General features: G+C 39.8%; 1 protein-coding gene across 1 annotated transcript in view; it reads right to left on the bottom strand.

Moving 5' to 3' along the window:
* The window catches only part of LOC110848194 (tektin-4), a 32826-nt gene extending 15136 nt beyond the window's left edge, over positions 1-17690 (bottom strand). Inside the window, exons 1-5 of the mRNA XM_035850919.1 lie at positions 17563-17690; positions 13440-13701; positions 12915-13047; positions 11836-11949; positions 6854-6962 (exon numbers count right to left, since the gene is read on the bottom strand). Coding sequence (XP_035706812.1) covers positions 6854-6962; positions 11836-11949; positions 12915-13047; positions 13440-13701; positions 17563-17646 — 702 coding nt within the window. The 5' untranslated portion in view covers positions 17647-17690. The remainder of the gene's footprint in view (positions 1-6853; positions 6963-11835; positions 11950-12914; positions 13048-13439; positions 13702-17562) is intronic.
* Positions 17691-25019: the final 7329 nt, after the last annotated feature.

Genomic DNA, 25019 nt, shown 5'->3' with positions numbered 1-25019 from the left:
GGAAGCCCCCCATCCTTAGATTTTATCTCTCTTTCCCCGTACTTCTCATGGTGGTGATAACCCGTTAGTGAGGAAAGATGGAAACGATGTGAAAGTAGATAAGAGAGAAAGTGAAGAAAGCAATAAAACTTTGTTGGCTAAGATTCTCAACGAATCTTTGCTCGTGAAAGCGCGCCCGCACCCGCACAATTTTCTGGTTTGAGTCAAAAATGTTGGTGAAAACACACAAACATGAACATTTGCGAGTGGAGGAGAGGAAATGTTCCTTTTTTATTATGGAGTCAATTAGTAGTAAAAAGATGGGAAAGAGAGAGAGAGAAAGTCAAGGGTTTGTGTATGCACAGTTGAGGTTCGTGGTTTGGAGAAAGTTTGGTTTGGTTTGAAGGGAAAGGCTTGTCATCCCCGGTAATCTTTGCCGAGTTCTTTTTTTATTTTCTTTCTTTTTTGAGAGAAGGAGGAGAAGGGGAAAACTTCTTTTTGAGAGATTTAGATTTGGAATCTCGGCAATTCTTAATTTATCCACTTTTGGACGGAGGAAAATTTGCAGAGAAGTTAGCACGTGGTTTATCTAGTGATTTGTGAATTTTTTGCTTATATACGGTAAAATATGTTTTCTGGGAGTTAAGGTGATAATAATTATTCAAATTATTTGAATATCTTGATGATGCTTGTTACCGTTCGGTAGCAAAATCTGGTGAAAGTTGGATGCGAGAATTTCATATTTGCCGAGTTCTTTCTTTATTTTCTTTCGTTTTTGAGAGGAGGAGGAGGAGAAAACTTTTTGAGAGATTTGGAATCTCGGCAATTCTTAATCTATCCACTTTTGCACGGAGGCAAATTTGCACGAAAGTTAGCACATGGTTTATTTGGGTGATTTGAGGGGTAATTTTTGAGATTTTTTTAAGTTATGGGTGAAATATGTATGTTGGGATTATTTGAGACAGACCGGTGTTGATAATTATTCAAATTAGTTGAATATATATTTCCCTTGTAGATAATTATTGGTTGTTGCCGTTTGGTATAAAAATCTGGTGAAAGTTAGGAAATTCTTCATTTGTGGAATCAATCCACAATCAATTTTTTCTTTATTTTATTTCTTTTTTGAGAGGAGGAGAAGGAGGAGGGGAAAATTTCTTTTTGAGAGATTTGGAATCTCGGAAATTCTTAATCCATCCGCTTTTGCACTGAGGCAAATTTGCACAAAAGTTAGCACGTGGATTATTGGATGGGGATAATTTTGTGGGATTTGTGAGATTAGTTTTAGTTATGTGGGTAAAACATGTATGCTGGGAATTAAGATAATGATTATTATTCAAATAATTTGAATATCTGGATGATGATTGTCACCGTTTGGTAGCAAAATCCAGTGAAAGCGAAATTGCAGTAGGGATATTTTTTTACTTATGGACAGGTAACAGATTATGATTACTATTCGCAACGAACGGTACTAATTACCGTTCCTGTAAATATCCATCTTTCTGCTTAATCATTAATCATTACCATTCGGTAGCAAAATCAAGTAAAAGTCATCGATTGCAGTAGGGATAATTTGTGTGAAACTTTTTATCTAGGAGACAAATTACTATAATTATTTGCAACCGAATTGTGACACTAATCACTGTAATATCCATCCCGTCCAATCATTGGTTACCGCTCGGTAATAAATAAATCCGGCCTCAACAACCATTTCGATAAAACTTCATTGCAGGAGTGTCGCATTTCCTAAAAATTGATGTCTCCCCACTAATTCTGAGTGTTATCGTGTGTTCCACCCAAAAATGAAATGTGGTCCTGATTCCCTTTTCGACAAGTAAATTAATGAAGTCGTCGCCACCACGAATTCAGCCATGTTTGCCAGCGAGAACGGATTGCATTATTATGTAGAGAGTGAAACGCTCTGATAAGTACATTCATAAGATCGTTACGTCCGTTTGTCTGTCTGTCAGTCCGTCTGTTTGTCCGATAACTCATGAACAAAACGACATTCGGGCTTGAATATTGAAACACATAACCTATGTATTCATGACAAGGGGCAAAATGGGCACTGTTGGTCACAAGGTCACGGTGGTAGGTCAAAGGGCATGATTTTTTTTAAACTTTTGACATCATGAAATCGATAGTAAAGAGCTATTCAACGAATACATATGTCATTTTGACATATGCTGACCCAGTGACCGTGTGGGCGAGGTCAAAGGTCACATAGTTTCTTGCGCCTTGCAGGTCAAAATAACTGCAAGAAACAACTTTCTTCCTGTAATTTTATGCAAGCGGTTACTTTCACCTGAAATACGCCTACCCTTCCAACGGAATATGTATGCATTTCGCCTATAGTGACTGACCTTGACCGTGTGAAAAGGTCAAAGGTCACATATATCTAGAAAACCTTCTTCAATTTTACCCAATTTTAAACCTGCCACACTGAACCAAAATCATCTTTTCCACCTCAACTTTCACCCCTTCGTTACATCCGTTTTTCCCCATTTATTTGATCCGACCCCGACTTTTCTTCCTCTCCATCCACTCCATCCAATCCACAGCATCAGCAGAGAAATCAATGTCTGTTCTTTATGCAGATATGGCTGGAAGTAGGTTGCTTTTCTGGTTAGGAGTGCTTTTGTCCCTTTCCCCGCATGACTTGACTTCCTCATTTGTTCAGGAGTACGAACGACGACGCGACGACGACGACTGGATCTAATATTGAATTGACGCGTAATCTGGTCCTTTTATTCACATAAATTAATGTGACATCAAACCATCACCACAACCACGACTACCAGAACCAGAACCACCACGACCATGCCATATATATTGAGGACTTGAACCATAAATGAAACCTAATTAGAGAGACCAGTATGACTTTTCGCGTTATTAAGTGGTAGCATAAGCCACCACTTTTTGTGATCATTTTGTCTGTCCGTTCGTCTGTCTGTCCATTGGAAAGCGGAATATCTTCACGACATAATCAACCCACTGTCCATTGAACTTCCACTTTTTAGTTTTCGGTCGAGTTCGAAAATGGGGTCAAGGTCAAAGGTTTGACCTTAATTTTCGCATGTGGTGCAATTTATTTTAACAACAGATCAACGTCTTTAGTATGTATTTTAGAGATCTGACCAACCCATGACCGTGAGCACGAAGTCAAAGGTCAAAAAATGCATAATTGTCATATATGGTGTCAGTTTAAAGGAAAGTTCACCACGAATTCAGCCCCTCCAATCAATATTTTTGACCGTGACCACGAGGTCAGAGGTCACAAAATACATAAGTGCTTGAACATATTGTGTCATTTTAAAGGCTTTGCGCCAATTCAATTCTCTTTGACGCCACTTTATTACGTTCGTTTGACCCGGTTTATTACCGAAGAATAATAGATAATCCACTCTATTCTGCCCACTCGGAAATATCCGCTCCGGTGAAGAGGACGTAACTCAAAGAAAATTAGAGTGGCGTCCGTCAGTCAATGGCGTATCTGAATATTAAATGAATGGGGAATCCGAGACGACGATATTTTGGATACGGGTGGCGACAAGAGACAAGAGAAAGACAGAGAAAGCTCTTTTGTGTCCAGGTTGAGACTTGACTTTCTGTCCGCTCCAGTGATCCAGTGGTCTCGTCTAAGGATTGATGTATACAGGTCATCAATGAATAAAATCGGTGCCAAACAGACATAACAAAGTGGCTTTAAAGAGATTGAAATTTCCTTTAAACTTATGTTTAAGAATTAGTATTAGTAATTTTTGATCTTTCACCTCACGGTTGGAAATGACACCACATATGAAGATTAAACTCTATTTTGCCCTTTGACCTCACCCCAGGGTCAACTTGACCTTGACTACAGAGACCCAATTTTCGAACTTGACAAAGAACTATTTAGGAATTACAATCGCAAAAGCGTCATTGGACTATGTTGATTTTAGGATTCTGGCATGGACAGACATACGGGCGGACAGACAAACCGATCACAATAAGCAGCTCACCCCACTTAATAAATATAAATGCGACCTCTGCAGTGAAAGCGGGGGCAGCAGCATGAGAAGGATCGATTGTCTCACCTTTCTCCGACTAACAAAGGACGACTCAATCCAATCCATCTCGTCATGATCTATCTAATCCCATCGTCCTTTTTATGATTGCATTTCAACCAGGATTTTATATCCGGTCGGGATGATGGTGATCCTGGATCAGTGGCCGCGGAAGCGTGGGTGGGAACAGAGGGACAATGTCCCCACGGTTGTTCGATGTCCGCATCATCTGCCCATGTTATATAAACCCGTCCCTCCCCTATCTTACAATGTTAACGTCCCCCAATGTCCCCACAGCATCCGCGGCCACTGTTGCAGCCCATATATGACGAAGTGGTCAGTCTCTCGCATGGTGGGCTGGTTGGACTGGATCGGAAGTGGTTTTGGGGCAATCGCATCTCTTTTTTATGACCATTTATTTTATAGCTTCCTTCATCGCGAAACTAACTCAGAGTGAGTTTGTCTCTTTCTGTTTCGCTTTCTTGCGATGGACTTGCATATTCGTAGATAAGGGGTTAACATGTGTTATCGAAACAGTTTGTATGTTTAAAACTTGTTGGTAAAAATCGACCCGAAAATGTGGATAATTTATTTAAAAATGAAATTATTAAGCCTGTAGCTCTGTAACTTCAAAAGATATTGAAGGTCAAAGTTCAAAAATCCTAATTTGTTATATTTTCAAATCTAAAGTTTTAGCCTGCCGTAACTTTCAAAAGGACGAGGCAACGGATTTTTTCTTATTCTTGGAATAATCCCAATTATTGGGTTAATTTTAAACCTTAAAAATGTCAGATGCTCTGCACGTTATCAAAAAATTAGATTTTTTTGTACTATGGGATACTCCACTTATGATTTTGTGAAAATCAGATTTCCTTGCTTAACAAAAAAATTACTAAAAAATCAAACTTTCTTTTTGATTTTTTCTAATTTCCGTTTCTCTACCTCGTCAACCCGTCATCATTTGAATTTCCCGCAAAAATTTATGATCAATAAAAACGTCGTACGTTCATTCAAGGTTTTTGAGCAGATTTTTCCATCTGTTTTTCTACTCTCATTGATCATTTCGATTATTTTTTTTAAGCTTCAGAGCAGCCAACAAATGTCAAACGTTTGTCCACTGAAATGTCCACTCACCACTACGAACTCCCGAGAGATCAGTGTTGTTGATTTACTCACAATTTTTTCTTTTAAACTCCATCACAAAGTAAAGTTTGAGCTAAACGATCCATTCCACGAGACGCAATTTGCTAAACAAACCTGGCTTTCTCCTCTTTTATGACGACTAACTCAATTTCATCCGAGAAACAACCCACCCATCAAAAACAGGAGATATTTACAACAACCCAGTAGCTCTCACGGATGATCCGTGTCTCGATAAGATGGGAAAACCATCAGGTCGAGTACAAAGAGATCAGTCCAGCAGCCAGATCGGGCCAGTTTGGGCGAAGGAGTGTTCAGTGTTTCGGGTGAAAGTAGGGAAGGACTTGCAAGAAATAAGGGGGAGAAAGTGGTTTCTTGCAGGGGAATATTTTGACATGGGAGAAATGCAAGGTGCAAGAAACTAGATCTCGCCGCTGTAAATACTTCAAACGTCGAGTAGCAAGATACCACGTGTTTCCTGCACTTTCCTGCAGTTTCTTGCACCTCGCATTTCCATTTCTTGCACCTTGCATTTCTTGCAGTTTATTGTAACTCGCATTTCTTGCAGTTTCTAGAACCTCGCATTTCTTGCAGTTTCTAGCACCTCGCATTTTTTGCGTTGGCTGCTTTTGCAGTACAAAAATGCAACAAACCCGCAAGAAAATGGTTGTTTATAGCTATTTTGACCTGCAAGAAATGCGCGGAACAAGAAACTAAATCCCGCCGCTATGAATACTTCATACCGTGCGTGGCTAGATAATTTCTTGCACTTTCTCCCAGTTTCTTGCACCTCGCATTTCTTGCATTTCTTCCTTTCCTGTCCAAGAAATGTAGCAAACTACTATCAAAAAACGAAACCCTGATTCCGTTGCATCACATGAATGACGACTACTTTCTCTTGACTTTCTCTTCCACCAGGAAATCTAATAAGTAAGTAAGCCACCGTACACCGCACTTACGGTATGAGAAAGTGAAAGAGATGATGATCATGCTCATTTCGTCATCTCCTGATCCACTCAGATTGAATCGAATCTTTTTACTCTTCTCTTGGCAAACCGTCTTAAAAAATCTAGTCAACTCTGATCCTTTACGGTCATTCTTAAGTTTTGGTGGCTACTTTATGGAAAGCATTGTCTGTCCATCAACTTATTCTCATAATGTATTGGATTTCACTTATCCTTGATGTGCTCAAATGTGAATTTTTGAAACGGGTTTTTGATTTTTGTATTCCTCAGATTGTTTAATTTCTTTAATTTTTTGATTCTTTGTAAATTCAACAAAATTTTATCGTTAGAATGCTGTGGTAAAACGTGAATTTTATCAACCGTTTTTAATTTTTGGATTTCTCAATTAATTTCATTCTTGATTTTTTGTAAATTAAAACAAAAATTTTGAAGGTTACAAATTGTTAGAACTGTCTATCAAAGATTTGCAAAAGCGTAAATAAAGCATTTGAGCTTCCTGTCACTTTTACGCTGTGGCTTAATGTCTTATATTTCATACAATTTCCGAAAATTCTTAGGAATTTTCCGCATACAAAAAATCGTTCTCTATCTCATTCCCGTTGCTTTGTTACATCCCTTCACATTTAGCTTCCTCTCGTAAAAAATTTAGTATTTACGAGTCCCTCCTAAAACTTAACATGCTTGTTCTTTCCCTCTCAAAAAATAAAACGTGTCCCCCTCACTCACCAATTTCAGTTGATGTTCAAGTCTCCCCTTTTGCGACTCTGTTTCGTAAATCCGCTTCTTCAAGGCGTCATCCACCCGGTCACTTTGCCTTTGAAGCTGAACGGCCAAGCTACAAGAGAAGAGAAGCCGTTTAACGATTACGAGCAGTGTTTCGGGTGAAAGTAAGTAACCATTTGGAAGAAATAATTGAGAGAAAGTGGTTTCTGGCAGGGGAATAGTTTGACCTGCAAGAAATGCAAGGTGCAAGAAACTAGATCCCGCCGCTACAAATAGTTCATACAGCTCGTGGCTCATACCTGTTCAAAAATTTAGTTTTCATTCAAAAGTTAATTATTCCGATTTCTGACTTAAGATTTTCATTCAGTCATTTTCGCTCAAATTCATTTCACTTCACTTCATCTCACTTCATTTCTTACTTCGCCCCATGTATGAAGTATAATATGAAAAATGAAATGAGTGAAAAATCATTCCATTCACAGTCATTCATCTGAAATGACAGAATCCTTCAGTCATTTTCATTCAAATTGCAGGAAATTCATTTTCATTCACTATCACTCACCATCATAATCACTCAAATGAATGAAAGTGAACAGGTATGGGGTGGCAAGATGTCGTATATTTCTTGCACTTTCTCCCACTTTCTTGCACCTCTCATTTCTTCCTTTACCCTGCAATAAATGCAGCAACGAACACTAACTAACTCCGATGAGCACGAGAAGATGCACAGAAAGTAGTAAAATTTTGGTCCAGGAAATAAATAATAATTAAATATAGTCCGCCAAACCCAGCCAGACTTTCACTTTAGGCGGAAAAGCTACTTTACATGCAAATCTCTCCCAGTTCATTACGAAATTAGAATGGAATTACGAAATGAAAATCTCTCTAAGAACTTAATTGGCATCTTATCCAGGATTAAGATTATTATGGCCTATAAAGGATTACACTTTGCGAAAGAGAGAGAGAGAGAAAGTACACAGAATAGAATATGCTGTGCTCCATTTATTTGCATCTCTCTTCTGGGACCAGAAGAAGCAATAAACACATCAACATCAAAGGCAGAGTTGGCGAGTTAGAGAGCTTCTGGTCTCGGAGAAAGCCTTCCAGCTCATAAGAAAATTTCTTGTGAGCCTACTTTCTCCTCTGCCAATTTAGACTGGCTTAGCCCATCTTACAAACACTGTCCGGATCGCTTTACAAAGTCAAGTTGTCAGAAGATAATTTAAAATGGAGGGAAAAATCATCATAATTATTTAAAAAATGCTGGAACGAATTATGCGTATTTTTCTTACAAACTACTTTCTCCTTCAATTTAGACCTTTCTCTGCCCGTAAGGCGGATACAGTAAACTCGACAGAAAATGACTTAATTGGAGGAAAAATATTGTTAATAACGCGGAAGAAAAGTTTGTGTATTCTTCTTATAGCCTACTTTCTCCATTTTTGGCCAGCTTAACTTTTTCTTTTATCACTTCTAAAGTCAACTAGGCAGGAAATCATTTAAAATGGAGGGGAAAAATCGTTTGTAATTGTGAATGATAAAAATCCGGGAGAAAATGGGTGTCCCTTCCTTATAGCCTACTTTCTCCTCCAATTTAGACCAGCTTAGCTTAGCTTCCTCTGTCCGGAGCCCTTTAGAAAGTCAACTCGTCGGAAAATTATTTAAATGGAAGGGAAATCGCAATTATAATAAACGCTCGCTCAAATTATGTATTTGTCAACCTACTTTCTCCAACTCAAACCAGCTTAGCTTTCTCCTATCGCTTTACATAAAGCTAACTCAACAGAAAATAATTTAAATGGAGAAGATTAATTGTACGTTAAAATTCTGGAGGGACTTAAATTTCCTGTGTAAAACATCAAACAGAAGCAGATTTCTGAATGCCCACTTTCTCCAATTCCAGCAAGCTTAACATTATCGCTTAACAAAGTCAACGCATCACATATGTTAAACTGAAGGAAAAAATTAATCCGTCATTAAAACCTAATACCTGTTTCTGGCGGAAATTCCATTAAAAATCAGGCTCCTTACTGCCCACTTTCTCCATTTGTATCGCTTGACAAAGTGAACTTGTCGCAAAATATGTTAAATTGAAACGAAAAAAAATAATCAGCACGGAGCCGATACTTTCCCAAATTCCACGTAATTTCTCCTTCTAGCTTAACTTTTACCGTCCTCATTTCGTGTCGTGTTGTGTTTCCACGTCGGAAAATAGGAAGCTAAAAAATTAATCCGTAGTTATAAACTGTGCAGGAAATTATTTACGTGTCTGCACAGAAGACCCCCCACTTTTGAGCCGAATCGGATTTCAGGGAGCAAATGTGACCTCTTATTTTTTTGTCAAATGCAGACTCTTCCAAATTACGGGAAGTGAAAGCTTTGATTTGGTAATGAATTTGACAAGAGCTTGCCTTTTTTGTAGTATTTTTGTGCGAGGATGAATTAATGAGGAAGAGGAACGTATGTACATGTGAAAAGGATTACGTTTAATTGGAGTGGAACGCTACTTTGTGCATGTGTTCAGTGGCCGCGGAAGCGTGGGTGGGAACAGAGGGACAATTTTCCCATGGTTATTCGATGTTCGCATTATCTCCCCATATTGTATAAACCCCGGCCGCCCCTATTCTACACATACCTGTTCACTTTCATTCATTTTATTGATGAATGATAGTGAAGCAAAATGAAATTCCGGTCATTTTTATGGACCTGACCAGGGTATGCTACCCTGGGTTTTTGAGGTATTGGGGCTTTGTGGGTTTTGGTGGGTTTCGGGGTAGCAAATATGAGCAATACCCACGGGTAGTCGGGGTTTTCAACCTAATAAAGCGACTAAATGCTGAAATAATATTGCCGCTAACTTTGTTCATCACCGGCTGTTGTTTTCCGTGTTTATTTTAGTTTTTAATTATTTACGTATTCTCAAGTGGCATTAAATATGCCTCGGAAACGAAAAATTTCGTCAAATGATAAGTTAACTGCCTCTCAAATTGTGGAGTTATTGGAAGGTCAGCATTTTATAAATACATTTTAATAATTCTATTTCAAAATATCTATCGTTTGACTAAATAAAATTTTAACTAGAATCGCAAAATGTGGATGACCAAGGGCCGCTTGAAATTGACGATACAATTGACATCGTACCAATTAGCCAATTCACTTTGGGATTGGTTGCACCTGGTAGAATATCTTTTAATAAATAAATAAATTACTAAATCATATCGCATGTAAATAAACACTTTAATAAATTTTTAGACCAAACGATTCAAAGCGGGGTAGATGGAGACCTTGAGGACGTTGGTAATGTAAACAAAGATGGTATGTTGGAATTTTAATAGTGCGACCGAATAATTGACTAGATTGGTTCATTATTTTTGTTAAGATTCGACAGATAAAGAAATACCCAGTGATTCAAGCTACCAGCCATCATCTTGCCTACAGCAAGAAAAGACTGATCCTGACCACCCTGCAATTGAAATATCGGATGATGAAGAAACTGCGGATGAACCTTCTCTCTCAAAGAAATCTAAACCGGCTTTGGTCAGTAACAGAAATCAAAAACCGGAAGTTCGAGAGGCAAAAAATCGCTTTTGTTCGCATGATTTGTACAGTTTGTGCTGATTTTTGTGATTGCGACGGTTCTATTAATTCGGTTCTTTATAACCAATACGGGTACAAGATTTTCGTAATTCGAAAACATTTTTTTAATACTTCGAGAAAGATTAATTTAAAAGTTTAAATTTGTATATTTATTTCGAATTTCGAAAAATGTTCTTGAAAAAAAGCTGTTGAGAAAAAACCACGAATCTTATGGCAGTTAAAAATCGTTTGCGACTTTCAGTCTCTCCCCTTCAGGCACAAGGCGGAGCAGAATCATATTATTAGAAATGTGGCGTTCTACAAGCTGTGCAAATCTTCCGAACAAAATCGATTTTTGTTCTCTTTTGGTTTTGATTATTGCTGCTCTGGTCAAATTTCAAAATAACTATTTTCACACATAAATCAAATTAAATTTATTATGCTCAGCAACTAATCTCTGGTCCTAATTGCAGGCAAAAAAGAAGGGGGGAAAGCAGAAAGATGATGTATGGGGATGCTTCTCTACAACAAAATTAAACAACAAAATAAGTGCATCTTGTAAAAAATGTGGGGAGACATTTGAGTGGGCTAAAGTAGAAAGACTTAAGAAACATTTGCATGTTTGTAACAGACAAACAGATACGCTTGTGAATCAACAAATTCCTTCGAGTCATCAAAACGACATGCCTTTTTTCCTACACGACTCGGAAAATCCAAGTGTATCAACCGAATTAAAAACGCAACAAAAACTACCGGCATTGTTTACAAAATTAACTAACGAAAAAGATAAAATCGACATGCAGGTGGCAAGATTTGTCTACGCATGTAAGCTTCCTTTTTCGATTGTAGATCATCCGGAATTTGTGAAATTGAGTCACTTATTGAAGCCTAGCTATAAACCTCCAACAGCGAAGACAATTGGTGGATCAATTCTGGACAGGGTTTATTCCGAAATCTCGGAAAAGTCTAAATTAACTGCCAAATCAAAATTTGAAACCCTAATGCAAGATGGTTGGAGTGCTATTCAGCATTCCCCTATAATTTCCCATTGCATAAATGTTGAAGCAACAGAGTCAATTTATGTAAACGCAGTGGCAACCTCCAGTCAGGTCACCTGACTGAAGGATTCCGTCATTTCAAATGAATGATTGTGAATGAAGGATTTTTCACTCCTTTCATTTTTCACCAAATGCTTAATATATGGGGCGAAGAAATGAAGTCTGATGAAGTGAAATGAAATGAATTTGAATGAAAATGAAAATGACTGAATGTGAATGAAAATCTTCAGTCAGAAATCGGGATGACTGACTTTTGAATGAATTTTTTGAACAGGTATGTTTCTACAATTTTAATGTCCCCCCAATGTCCCCCCACGGCTTCTGCGGCCACTGCATGTCTTGTGCACCTACCTGGACAAGAACGGGGCACATTTGTCCCTTAATTGCCTCCCCGACTGGATCTGTTTTTCCGCCAGGGCGACATTTTCCTGGAAACGGACCTCCCAGACGGGGATGTCCACCATGCTATGGAGAAAACCAATCAATAAATACGTGGAAACTTATTTAGAATCGATTCTACATCATCGTTCCCACCACCTGCGCCATTATTAAAGCCAATCCGTCATATTTTATGACCCAGGAGGGGAGAAAGTGGTGCATTGTCTTAGGAGGGAATTCGTACTAGGGATACTTTTTGCCTGATAGCCGAAATACACCCGGTGGTTTACTGACAAAGTGCAAACAAAATCTGGAAAGCTAATTTGGAAATTTTTGACGTGTTTTGATATTTAGGTACAAACCATTTTGTGGAAAAGTTAAGTATTTTCTGATTTTTTATTGACATCCAAGATTTTCAAAACGGGTGTGTCGGTATGTTTCGAGCGCGTGGAGATATAACGGTTCATGCCCCTTAATTCGCAGGTACTTGGGTACACTCAAAATAAGGTAGTAATGAATCATTACCATGCGGAATGACTATGTGGCTCTACCACGTCGGTTACGATTTGTCGTAGAAATGGTAATAATAATTTCAGGAAAATTCAAATTCATTACCAAATATTAAGGAAGTTAATACCATTATGTATTAAATTTGAATTTCCCTGAACTTATTATTACCATTTCTACGACAAATCGTAACCGACGTGGTAGAGCCACATAGTCATTCCGCATGGTAATGATTCATTGCTACCTTATTTTGAGTGTATGGTAAGTGTCACGGCGTGATCAAAATGAGTATTTCGAGTGCAAGTAATCAATCGCAGTTTTTTGTAGTTTCATACACCTCGCATTTCCTGCGTTTATTGGTTACCAGTGCAATATAGGTAACAAACCGACAAAAAACGAACACTGCCCAAACGAATTAACCCGTTAAATGAAAGAGGTCAACACAAATTTGGAACGAGCTTTGCAGAAATTCTTGCACTTTTTCAGTGTCACTTCGGCTATCAGGTAAAAAGTATACCTAGTTCGTTACAGCTTGACTTACGTACCCTTCCGGGAATCTCGCCACTGCCGGGTATCTCAGCATCGTGACGGTTTCTCGTGACCCTGGCAGCATCCTGTAGGCAGCTTCGTCAATTCGAAAAGCGACCATTTTGTCGCTCCAGTCCCGCTCGAGATTCTCTGAATTTCCGAACAAACAATATAGAATTTTTCAAGAAATTTAGTTCTCCAAAATTTGTATAACTTGACGCAATCTAAAAATAACTTTCCATCGAACGTAAATCTCCTCACATACAAATTTTTGTATTCATTCAGAGTTTTGCGAAAATGTTCCAAACACTTAAGACTCTCTTTGAATTTTCCGAGAAAAAATATTAGATTTTTCAAGAAAGTCAGTTTTCAAAAACTTGACTCAATTAAGAAGTACAATCTCCTAAAATATTTAAAGTTGCACGGAAATACTCTAAACTTGACTCAACCCCTAAAATCAGCTTTCAATCGACCGAAAATTTCCTAAAAGCTTCAAAATTGCGCGGAAATGCTCTAAACACTTAAAATCTGTCCTCACCAACCTTTCACACCGCGTTGTATCCCGATTTGTTCTCGAACCTGATCCTCGAACGTTTCCAGTTGGTTGATAGCATCCAAAATTAGACCACGTTCGATTTGAAGTTCCTCTTCGACTAGGTCAAGGGTCAAATCGATTCCAATCCGGGTCGTGCGAAGACGAATGCATTCATTAACAACGTGCAGGATGGCGGCACCCGTGGCGGCTAAAGCGTTCGCGACACGGGCGCGGACGTTTTGTAGATGGTCGGTAGACTCGCGGAGCTCCTGGAGAAAAAAATAAAATTGTTACCAAACTGGTAAGGAATTTTTACATCATAATTTCAATTAATACTTTCACCGAAAGTTTAAAGAAAGCTTGTACATATGTTCAAAAAGCTGCTGATTCTCTCAATAAATTTTAAGAAATGACATAAATAAACCCAATTTGTTCCTCCCTGCTACTCCCACGCACATATGAGTGGGAGAAGCACTTCACCTTTTTACAAAAAAGTCAGTGTTTCGGGTGCAAGTAACGACTTGCACGAAATAACGGAGAGAAAGTGGTTTTTTTGCAGGGGAATATTTTGATCTGCAAGAAATGCACCGTGCAAGAAACTACGCCCCGCGGTTATACTTCATACATCGCGTGGCTAGATGGCGCACATTTCTTGCACTTTCTCCCAGTTTCTTGCACCTTATATTTATTGCATGGCTTACATTGTAGTGCAAGAAATGTATGTGAAAAACTCACAAGTCATGAAACACTGAAAAACTCTTTTTACAACTACATAACATAATTTGAATAATGTATCAAATGAAATTTGCATCTATGAATGAACGTGACCAGTTCTGCAATTTTATTTGTATCTCATCTTCCCTGAACTAGAAATCTATTAGATTTTGCAAGCTTGAGAAATAAAGATAAGTTAATTTGAAAAATTGCATCTGATCATTCAAATTTAATTTGATGCTAAATTCAAGCTAAAATTGACCGGAGAAAGTTCAAATCGTCAACCTCACTGACACATTTGTTACCGAGATATGTTCATTTAAAAAATGGCATCTGATCATCCCAATTTAATTGTAGGTTAAATTTAAGCTAAAAATTTGACCGGAGAATGTTAAAATTTCCAGGAATTTTTCAAAATATCGTAATCAACCTCGCTGACATATTTATTGCCAGGAAGTTTATATGTAAAATGGTGTCGGTTCATTCCAACTGTTAAATAATCTGTTCAATTCTAGGGAGAACTTGGCCGGAGAAAGTCAGAATTTCTTGGAATTTCAAATTCCAGAAAATTCCGAATTTGTCACAACATCTTATACAACCAGCCTCAGTAACAAATTCGTTACCAGGAAATATTTATTTGAAAATTGATCAATCCAACTAGGGATGGTAATCCGTATCCTAAATTAACCGATCCGTAGGATAGGATCGGATAAATACAGGATCGGATCGGATCGGATTTGCTCGCTTTAGGATCGGATCGGCTCCCGGTTCTACTCGAAATCCGATGCGATCCGATCCTAGGATCGGATCGATCGTAGGATATCCGCGGATGATATGTGTGAGACACCTTGTGTCTAACTATGGAAATACTTTACCAGCTGCTTTTCTTTATTTATTGGAACGCTTTTTGGCGAGTTCATCACATGGTGTACATTATCCGAATGAGCCGAATTATTTTATTATTTTGCACCAGTTGTTTTTATTTCGGCGTTTAAATTATTCAATTTCGTATGATTTCAACGCTAAAATAAAAATAACTGGTGTTAAATAATAACATAATGTACGCCATGTGATGAACTCACCAAATGTGAAACGAGTTTACATCGGATGATCCGAGGATCCTGTGCAATCCTAGGATTTCATCGGTTCGGATCGGATCGGATTGTCTGATCCTCGGATCCTCTATCCGATCCGTGTGAAAATCCGATCCTATCCGAGTTTTTACGATCCTAGGATAGGATCGGCTACGGATTACTATCACTAAATCCAACTGTTTAATTTTCTGCCAAACTCAAGCGAGAAATTGTCCAGGGAAAGTTGAAATTTCCTCGAACTAGGCCAAACATAACCAACTCCGGTGTCAAATGTGTCACCAAATCCAATCCTTCCTCGCATTAACACCATTCGAATTAGTCTCCTGCTTTTGTTTGTTGTTTTTTCCTCTCTCTCTCTCTCTTTTATTACAGGAGGCTCATCCAAGTTGAGAGGTCGGGTTACGATTTAATTTAGATTTTGACAAAAAGGTTTCGTCTTTCAGTCTCTGGGGGGAGCGAGGGACAAAATACCGCAGTTTCGCACACGACAGCGACAGGACGGCGTACTGACAGGTTTCCAACTCTCACTCTCTATCTCTCCCAATCCAGTCCGGCAGAGGAGGAAGTCTCTCCCCGTAATCCCATTGAATTTGGAGAAAGTAAAGTAAGCTGTCGCCCTTGACAAATCTGGTGCAGGGGCTAAAAGCCAAACTCGACTCACGTCAAAATTATCGTGGTACAGTGGTGGTGGAATGTTTCGTTCTTTTCAGTGTTTCTGGTGAAAGGGAGGAATCGCTTGCAGGAAGAAATAAGGGGGAGAAAGTGGTTTCTTGCAGGGGAATATTTTTGATTTGCAGGAAATTCAACTACTCTTCATTCATTTAAGTTTGACCATGGCTAAATCTTGCTCCAGAAGAAACCCACGTTTTTAGTATTGCTCAGTATATAAATAGTTCATACGGTGCGTGGCCAGATGATTTATTGCAGTTCTTGCAATTTTTAGCACTTTTTTGCAATTTTTGGCACTTTCTTGCAATTTATTGCATTGCTTGCTTTGTAGTGCAAAACATGTGGAAAACCGGTAAAAACTTAAAAACCGGGTGAAAGTAGTAGTCACTGTTGACCGTGTTTCAGGTTCCAGTAACCACAAAATAACTCAAAGAAAGTGGTTACTTGAAGCTAAATATTTATGTCTGCATGAAATGCTGGGCGCAAGAAACTAGTTCCTGGCGCTAGATAAATAGTTCATATAGCGTGTGGCTAGCTGGCGTACATTTCTTGCACTTTTTCCCACCTCGCATTTCTCCCTTTCCACTGCACGAAATACAGCCAACCCACCTAATCCGAAACACTACTTCTCTGGGTGAAAGTACGTATGAAAACCAGAATTTATTTATATACCTAAAACGCCACGTGGCACGACTGTTTCCCTGCTGCAAGATATTTACACAAATAAATTCAAACGTCCAGATTTGTCGCAATATTTGTGGGAATTTTGGTTACATTTTGGGTGGTGTCATGTCATCATGCCACGTACGCAGATACGTACGAAGCGGCAGCAATAATAATAACATCAAAGCAGCCAACAGTGCCTCCCAAACGGGGAAAGTGAGAGAGAAAGTGGGCCTGACTGCAGCCGACACAGAGAGACAGACTTGCAATTTCAAGTGTTTTCTCTCGGTCGTTGATGGCAGGGTAACAGTGTGGAGTTTGCCGTCATCCTCTCCCTAATTGCCACTTCTTGCAAACTTTTAAACCAGGGAAATCACCAAACATTTTCAACATTTTCTCTCGTTGGGTGGGCTTATTTGTTGTTAAGACTTTCTGTTACGCAGCCTTGAATGCAATGGTTATGTTGGTCGTGTCTTTATGCATGCTTTTACAGTGTTTCGTTGGTTACAGATTTGCCACATTTCTTGTAATGGAAGGAAAGACATGCTAGAAATGCGAGGTGCAAGAAGCTGCACGAAATATGCATCATTTAGTCAAGCGCCAACTGAAATATAGCGTCTTTCTTCTGCCTTGCATTTCCTGCTAGTCAAAATATGTACCTGCAAGAAATCACTTTCTCCCTGATATTTCTTGCACGTGGCTACTTTCACCCGAAACACGTGGTCAGCTGTAACCACTTTCACCCAGTGTTTCGTTTCTTGCGGGTTTGCTACATTTCGTGCACTGGAAAACAAGAAATGCATGAAACTGGGAGAAAGTGCAAAAAATATGCGCCATCTAGCCACGCGCCGCACAAACTACAGCGATATTACCTAGTTTCTTGCACCTTGCATTTCTTGCAGGTCAAAATATAACCCTCCTTCTTCCCCTTATTTCTTGCAAGCTGTTCCTTCCACCCCTTTAACCCGGCACACTGCCCCTTCCTCTTACCCCAATGAGGTCCCCAAGCCTCAAAGAAAGTGCGAAAGTAGTGTCCGATCTGACTCGCAGTGCTTGTGAAGAGTCATCCTGCATGGTAAGTGTCCTTCCTCTTATCTCATTTCGAACATGACCTCCTTCTCCCCTCGAGCTGAAAATAGAGAGAGAAGTAGGCAGCAAATTAATAAAATTTGCATAATAAAGTATCCACCCTTGATTTTTTGCCCCTTCATATGTGAAACTCATTAGTTGTCCAGTGAGTTGGCGATAAACTCATCGCGGAACATTATTATTATCGCGTGTTACTCCATATCCTCTTAACTTTCCTGGCCCTCGACATCCAGCGAAGAACTTTCTCTTTGCCACATTTATCTCTCTGCACAGCACAGCCAACAGGACTCGCTTACTTTCACCCGGTTTCTTCTTTTGGGGGGAGAAAACAGCCAAAATGTGACGAATATTCATGGATTTTGCGTGAGAAAATGTACTTTCACTCACTTTTTTTGGGGGGATAATGGGGCGATTTTTTACGAATTTCGTCCCTTTTTTGTGCATGCAGAAAATATTTTTTTACCCACTTTTTTGGAGAGAAAGCACCTAAAATGTGCGAATTTTTGCGAATTACATAATTTTTTTGCACGAAGAAAATACACTTTCACTCACTTTTTTGCAAAAAAAACACGCAAAATGTGACAAATATTTACGAATCACAGACACTTTTTTATCATTTTTTTGGTATCTGGACAAAATAAAAGTCTGGTCGTGATTTGTGCCGTATTTGCTTTCACCTTTTCACTTCATTCGACTTAAAGGGCACTTTACTCTCCATTTACGTAATGTGAAAAGCAAGATGGTGACTTCACATATCGTGACAAGAAACTTGGCCACTTCTTCTAAACAAGAATGCTCCCGTAACGGCATGATTTTACACCCGCGTGGCGCAATGGTGTGAAAAGCCCGACCTTAAATCCTTTTCTTGGCGTGTCAGCTACTAGGTCGTAAATTACTTGGTTTTCGCTCTAATTCACTTCACTCGGGGGAAATCATACCATAGGCCAAAGCAGAAACAGACTGGGGGGAAGAAAACAGGACCCGCGGAAATAGAGGGACAATGTCCCCACGGTTGTTCGATGTCTACATCATCACCCCATGTTATATAAACCCCTCCCTCCCCCTTCCTACAATGTTAACGTCCCCCGATGTCCCCACAGCTTCCGCGGCCACTGAAAGAAGGGAAGAAGTAAAAGAAGAAGGGACCCCGCTTTCACCACCACCACCACCTCCAAGTCCGACATGCATAATTACACATGTGACAAGATCATGACTCCCCACAACTCGACGGGTTAACACTCTAAAGACGGGATTAATTAGTGTGTAAAGTGTGTGTCGACCTGCTCTCGGAAGTGTCTCCTTCAATGTCTCGTTGTGTGTCAAGTGGAAAATGTCGTCGTCACTTGAGGAATCTTACGACACGTTGTCGACATGCATCACATCAACGCCTTACCTAAAATCCACTCAAATTCCCTAGGACGCTCCTTCTTACATCGTATTTACCTCTACGCCATGTCACATTTTACAAGCTGCCATTCTGCATTTCCAACCAAAATCCTGCAACTCCTACGCTTTAAAAGTGGCATGATTTCCAAGAAACGACTAGTAGCCGTCGGACTGACAAACAAATAAACAGATTCATCCCGACATACACGGCTTACTACCTACGCTATCCAGTGACCGCGGAAGCCGTGGGGACATCGGGGGACCTTAAGATTGTAGGATAGGGGGAGGCAAGGGTTTATATAAGATGGGGAGATGATGGGGACATCGAACAACCGTGGGGACATTGCCCCTCTGTCCTAACCAACGCTTCCGCGGCCACTGCTCGTGGTTTTACATGCATACACAAAGAGCGTGTATATACAGTGGCCGCGGAAGCCGTGGGGACATCTGGGGCTGTTAACATTGCAGGATAGGGAGGCAGGGGTTTGTATAACATGGGCAGATGATGCATCGAACAACCGTAGGGACATTGTCCCTCTGTCCCCACCCACGCTTCCGCGGCCACTGTCTTTCTGTATACCAAATAATACGTACAGTTTGCAAAGGTACACAAATTCTGGCCTGGCCTGACTTGGCCTGAAGGAGGAGAGGAGCCTTGTTTGAGTGGATTTTGCAGCCTGCTTTCTCTTCCTCGCTGGATTTTGAAGCCTGCTGCTTTCTCTTCTTGTGCTTTCACTCGCTTAGATTTTGCAGCCTGCTTTCACTCACTCGCTCGCTTTCTCCCCTCCTCACCCTCATTCCTGAGTAAACATTAAATTGCAACATCAATTCCCAATCAAAACCGACCGAGTTTTGGATTTGTTGCGAGTAAAGTATCGACTCACATACAGAGAGAACTTACTTTTTGGCAGACTGGATGAAAATGGATTTGCTCATTCGGCCATAACTATTAATTATACGGTTACGTTATTCCTTCCGCGAATTGTGTGGGCTGTTAGGCATGCTTCAAATAAATCGAAAAGATTCGTAGGGATCATCATGATAATAGGAATGATCAGTGAATTTGAGACGACGGAAATGCATTAGCTCCAACTGTGCGGGATGGAAAAGAGATGATTGTAGTGGTGTTGGTGGTGATGACACTTGCACAATGTTTGGGTCATACGTGGGATGAAGGAAGGATCAAGATGCGAATGGAGGAGGAGGATTAGTGTTTCGGGTGAAAGTAGGAAATAACTTGGAAGAAATAAGGGGGTAGAAAATGGTTTCTTGCAGGGGGAATATTTTGACGTGTAAGAAATGCAGGCCGTGAGAAACTACGCATCGCAGTTATAACTAGTTCGTTTAGAGAGTGGTTAGATGACGCATATTTCGTGCACTTTCTCCCAGTTTCTTGCACCTTGCATTTCTTGCATTGCTTTCTTTGAAATACAAAAAATGAGGGGAACTCGCAAGAAACTAAACAATGGGAGAAAGTAGTCACTGCTGACCACGTGTTTCGGGTGAAAGTAACCACGTGCGAGAAATAACGGAGAGAAAGTAGTTTCTTGCCGGTGAATATCCTGACCTGCAAGAAATGCAAGGTGCACGAAACTACGTCCGACTGATATAGTTCATACGGCGCATGGCTATTTCTTGCACTTTCTCCCAGTTTCTTGCACCTCGCATTGCTGTCATTCCCCTGCAAGAAATGCTGCTCACCCGCAAAAAACGAAACACAGATCAGAACGAGGAAAAAATTCTATTCGTTCCCAGCGCAAAAAAAGTATTTACGAGCCCACCAGGAAATCCCCAGTTTTCACTTGATCCTTCCTTCCTCTTCCTCTCGTCTCATCTCTGCTTCTGCGAGCTGCTCCCCTAAACCAAACCACTCAACAAATAACCATAAATCGGAAATGGTACGGTGTATGTATGTTCCTGCTCATTCTTTGTGCTCGCTTTTTAACGGGGAGAAAGCAGCGAGCCAGAGATAGCGAGAGATAAGGGACAGCCAGCTTTCTCTCTCTTGCATACGTACGAATTGATAGTCAAGCAGGCCGCGTGTGCCGCACTAAATGCTTTCGTGGAAGAGGCTGATTTATAGGGAAAGTTGGACAGGTGAAAGTTGGCTGCGATTCATCACGCCGTGTCGTACATTCATCACCATCGTGTCAATTATGGGACTGGGTTTACTGGCAAAAATGTATGTCTGTATTATTGTTGGGATGGTAGGTAGATTGGTAGTAGCATAGATGGGCAAATTACAGTATTTTGAGGTATGTTCTTCCCAGGGTTTGCATTTCCGAGGCTTTTACACCCACAAAAAACGAAAAGCAGCTTGTTGTAGACAACAGTCACCCGAAAATACTTGAAGAAATTAACTTTTTACGCTGTCAAAATACCTAATATTTTTTCAAAAATCGTGAAAATAATGTATTTTAACTCAGATTAAATGCTAATTTCTCCAATTTACGGACTGTTACACCTACAAAAAGATGATAATCTACGTGGAGAAGGCAACAGTCAGTTCAAAATGTAGAGGAAATTAGCGTTTCATCACTGTCAGAATACTGTCTTTTTAAAAAATCATAAAAACAATGTATTTTGATCTATAAAAACTTAATTTCTTCACAAAACCGCATTTTCGACTGACTTTTCCCTTGTTCACGTAGCTACTCATCTTTTTTGGGTGTAGTATCCCCAGGAATCTAAACCCTGCTAAGACCGTACCTCAAAATACTGTATATTTTGCCCATCTCTGACAGTTAGATAATCTTCACCTGAAATTGGGGGGAAATTGGGATGAGGGGAAATATACATGAGATTCAGATTGAGATTTGTGCACGTGAAGAGGCCGACGGTCTGGCTGGCTGGCTGGCTGGCTTTCACCGATAGAGAGATAAATCTCCTCGTCTCCTCTCCGCTTAACTTTGGCTGATCCTTTTTTCCTCGACTTTCTCCATTCTTCTCCTTCTCCTCGCATGGTTCACAGCTTGGCAGGAATTTACTGGAATTAAGACCAGCTTGGGTGGAGGACTCGTCGAGTGTGTGGTTGGCCTGATGAGTGACATGTTTTCACTTTGTCGCCACTAAAGCTTGAACACGATGGCATCATCATCATCATCTTCATGCCGAGACGGAGTAAGGAGTAAGTAGCCGTATCATGATCCTGGAATCTCTCTACCTTTCGAGGAGGATACAACGCCCTGCTTATTTTTCTATTTTTTTTTGCTGGCCTTGCTTTCTTTCTGTCCGAGGTTAAGTTAAGAAGTCATGTCAGGAATATAATAAAGGGAGGGAGTGAGAAGAGACAAGTATGTAACACTTGGGGAGAAAGAAAGGCAGCTGGTTGGCCTGGCTTTCTTTTTGGGTTATGGAGAGAGATGAAACTGGTTTGTTTTCCTAAGGTGAAAGCAGTAACAAGGGGCTGATGGAGCTGGTGTGTTTGTCTGTCTTGTTGTGTCTTGTTTGATGGATTTGAAATTTTATGGTGGAAGGAAAATGTGACGAATTGGTGGAGCAAATGACCCATTTTTGGAGGTGAAAGCAAAAAAGGGACGATGAAACTGGCGTGTCTGTCTGTCTGTCTGTGTTTACGACTCGTATGAGGTTGTCTAATCGATTTGAATTTTGTGGTGGAGGGAACATTTGACGAATTGTATAAGCGCGGGACCCATTTTCTAAGGAGAAAGTAACTTTTGGCTTATTGAACTGGTGCGTTCGTGCGTCTGTTGGAATCTCGTGTAAGGTTACCTGATTGATCTGAATGTTTGTGGCGGTGGGAAACCGTGACGAATTGGTCAAGTTGGTGACCCATGGGGGTTACTTTTTAAGGGGAAAAGTTGGTGACCCGTGAGGGTTATTTTTTAAGAAGGCAAAAAAGGGCTGATGGAACCGGTGTATTGGTCGGTGGTTCTGTTATATGTGGCCCGTATAAGGCTACCTGGTCGACTTGAATTTTTGTGGTGGAGAGAAAATGTGACAGATTGATAAAGGAGAAAGCACGTGGTTTGTGGGACCAGCGTGTTTCTTATTTTCGTGTAATTTGAAATTTTGAGCAATCAAGTTAATTGGAAGTCAGGTGGTTGACTTATAAGTCGTCGGTGTCATAAGGACCTCATACATAACTTCTGATTCTCGGGCCTTGTCATGTTTTTATCCATATTTTGACCCAACTTTCTCTCCCGACAAGACAACAAAGATGATCTTTCTCTTACCATTCAGCCAACGCAAATCCTGCCCCTGCTTCGTTTTCCTTCCGTTCTGTCAAAGCCTTCCAGTCTTGCAGAGTGTGCCGCTCTAGTCCCAACCTGGGCAAGATTGGGCGAGATCCTGCATCATCTGCGGAGCAGAGGGCGGATATGTATTTATTTTCAAGTTTTTCATTTGATGACGACCGACGGTCAAACTTTTTGGGTGTGTCGCCTAACTCGAAAAAATTTCAATTATTTAGCCCGAGTCAGGGCTTTTGGAACCTTCATGTCCGTCCGTCTGTCTGTCTGTCCGTCTGTCTGTCCGGCACGATAGAGCCAAAACGGCTGAACCGATTGACTTGAAATTTTTACCACATGCATATTGGACAAAATTAGGAAACGAGTTCGAAGATGGGCGAAATCGATCCAGTGATTGACCGGTGGGGGTCATCGGAGTAGGTGGGGTCTTATGCACCAAAATTTCAAAATTGTCGTAGAAAGCTGAAATTTGGCACAGAGGTTGCTAATGGCTCCTACTAGATAAAAATGACTTCAAGTTGGAAAAATTTTCATCTTGAGCGACCCTATGGGGTGACCCATACCGATTTTTAGAAATTGCTTTAAAAAGATGGAATCCGGCACAATGATACTTAATGGCTTCTAATTAAAGAATATGAAGTTAAAAGTGAGCAAAGTGCAACCAGAGTGACCCTATCGGGTGACCCATACTGATTTTTCAAAATCGTTATATTGAGCTGAAATTTGATATGGAGGCTGAAAAAGTGAAAACCACTGCTGGGTAGCACATGCATACAGCTTAGAACTTCATGATGTTAAAGAAGCCCACTGGTCATGGTGGTCAAGGCACATGATTTGTAACTAATTCAAAAATTTGGTACCAAATAATAGAAACTATCTAACAAACTTTTAACCATCCACAACACGGAAGTTGGTGATATTATGTCGGTCGGAAAAAAATTAGAAGTGGGCTCTGACTTATTGATTCAGGGACTATGTCCCTGACTCGGGCTATATGGAGTCTGCACTGTAGGTTTTATATATTATAACAAATTTCTAGGTTTCCGAAAATATAAATATAGTCATAAATTTTTCCACTATTATTTGAAAAATACGTAAATGTAAACACATCTTTTTAAAATACATATTTTTGTAAATTTTTCAACAATGTGTGAAACGGATTTTTTTTGCTTAAAGAAATTGAATCGTAAAAAATCAAGGGGATTATATTCAGAAATGCAAATTTTTTGAAAATTCGTATTATTTATGTTTTTTGGTACATATTTCACAAATATTTGAGTGTTCTTTACCTAAATATTACATATCCACCCTTTGACAATCTGTTGTAAAGATATTTCGACACGTGTTGTGTAACAGAAAGTAAAAAAAAATGTGACAATATGGATGAAGACGTGATTGCCACTTTTCTTACCTGACGGAAGGTGATCCATTTTTTTATCCATTTTTTAGATTCAACTTTCACCCGGAATATTTGTTCTATTTTAGATTTTCTTGACTTCTAGCTTTTTTTTACTATATTCTTTTTTATATTTTAGATTCCACTTTCACCCAGGAATATTTATTGTATTTTAGATTTTTTTTACTACTGCCTATATTTTTTTTTACTATGTATGACACACCTACTTTCTCTTGAGAAATAAGGTATGTTTGCCGCTGGCCATATTTATTCAATAAAATAGGAAAGTAGCATCGATCCAACGAGACAATTGTGAAAGGGGGAAGTTGCTTATTGCGTACACGTAGTACACATAATTCATGAGC

This window comes from Folsomia candida, unplaced genomic scaffold, assembly GCF_002217175.1.
Source record: "Folsomia candida strain VU population unplaced genomic scaffold, ASM221717v1 Fcan01_Sc004, whole genome shotgun sequence".
NCBI lineage: Eukaryota > Metazoa > Arthropoda > Collembola > Entomobryomorpha > Isotomidae > Folsomia > Folsomia candida.
This window is presented reverse-complemented; position numbering and strand designations above follow the sequence as displayed.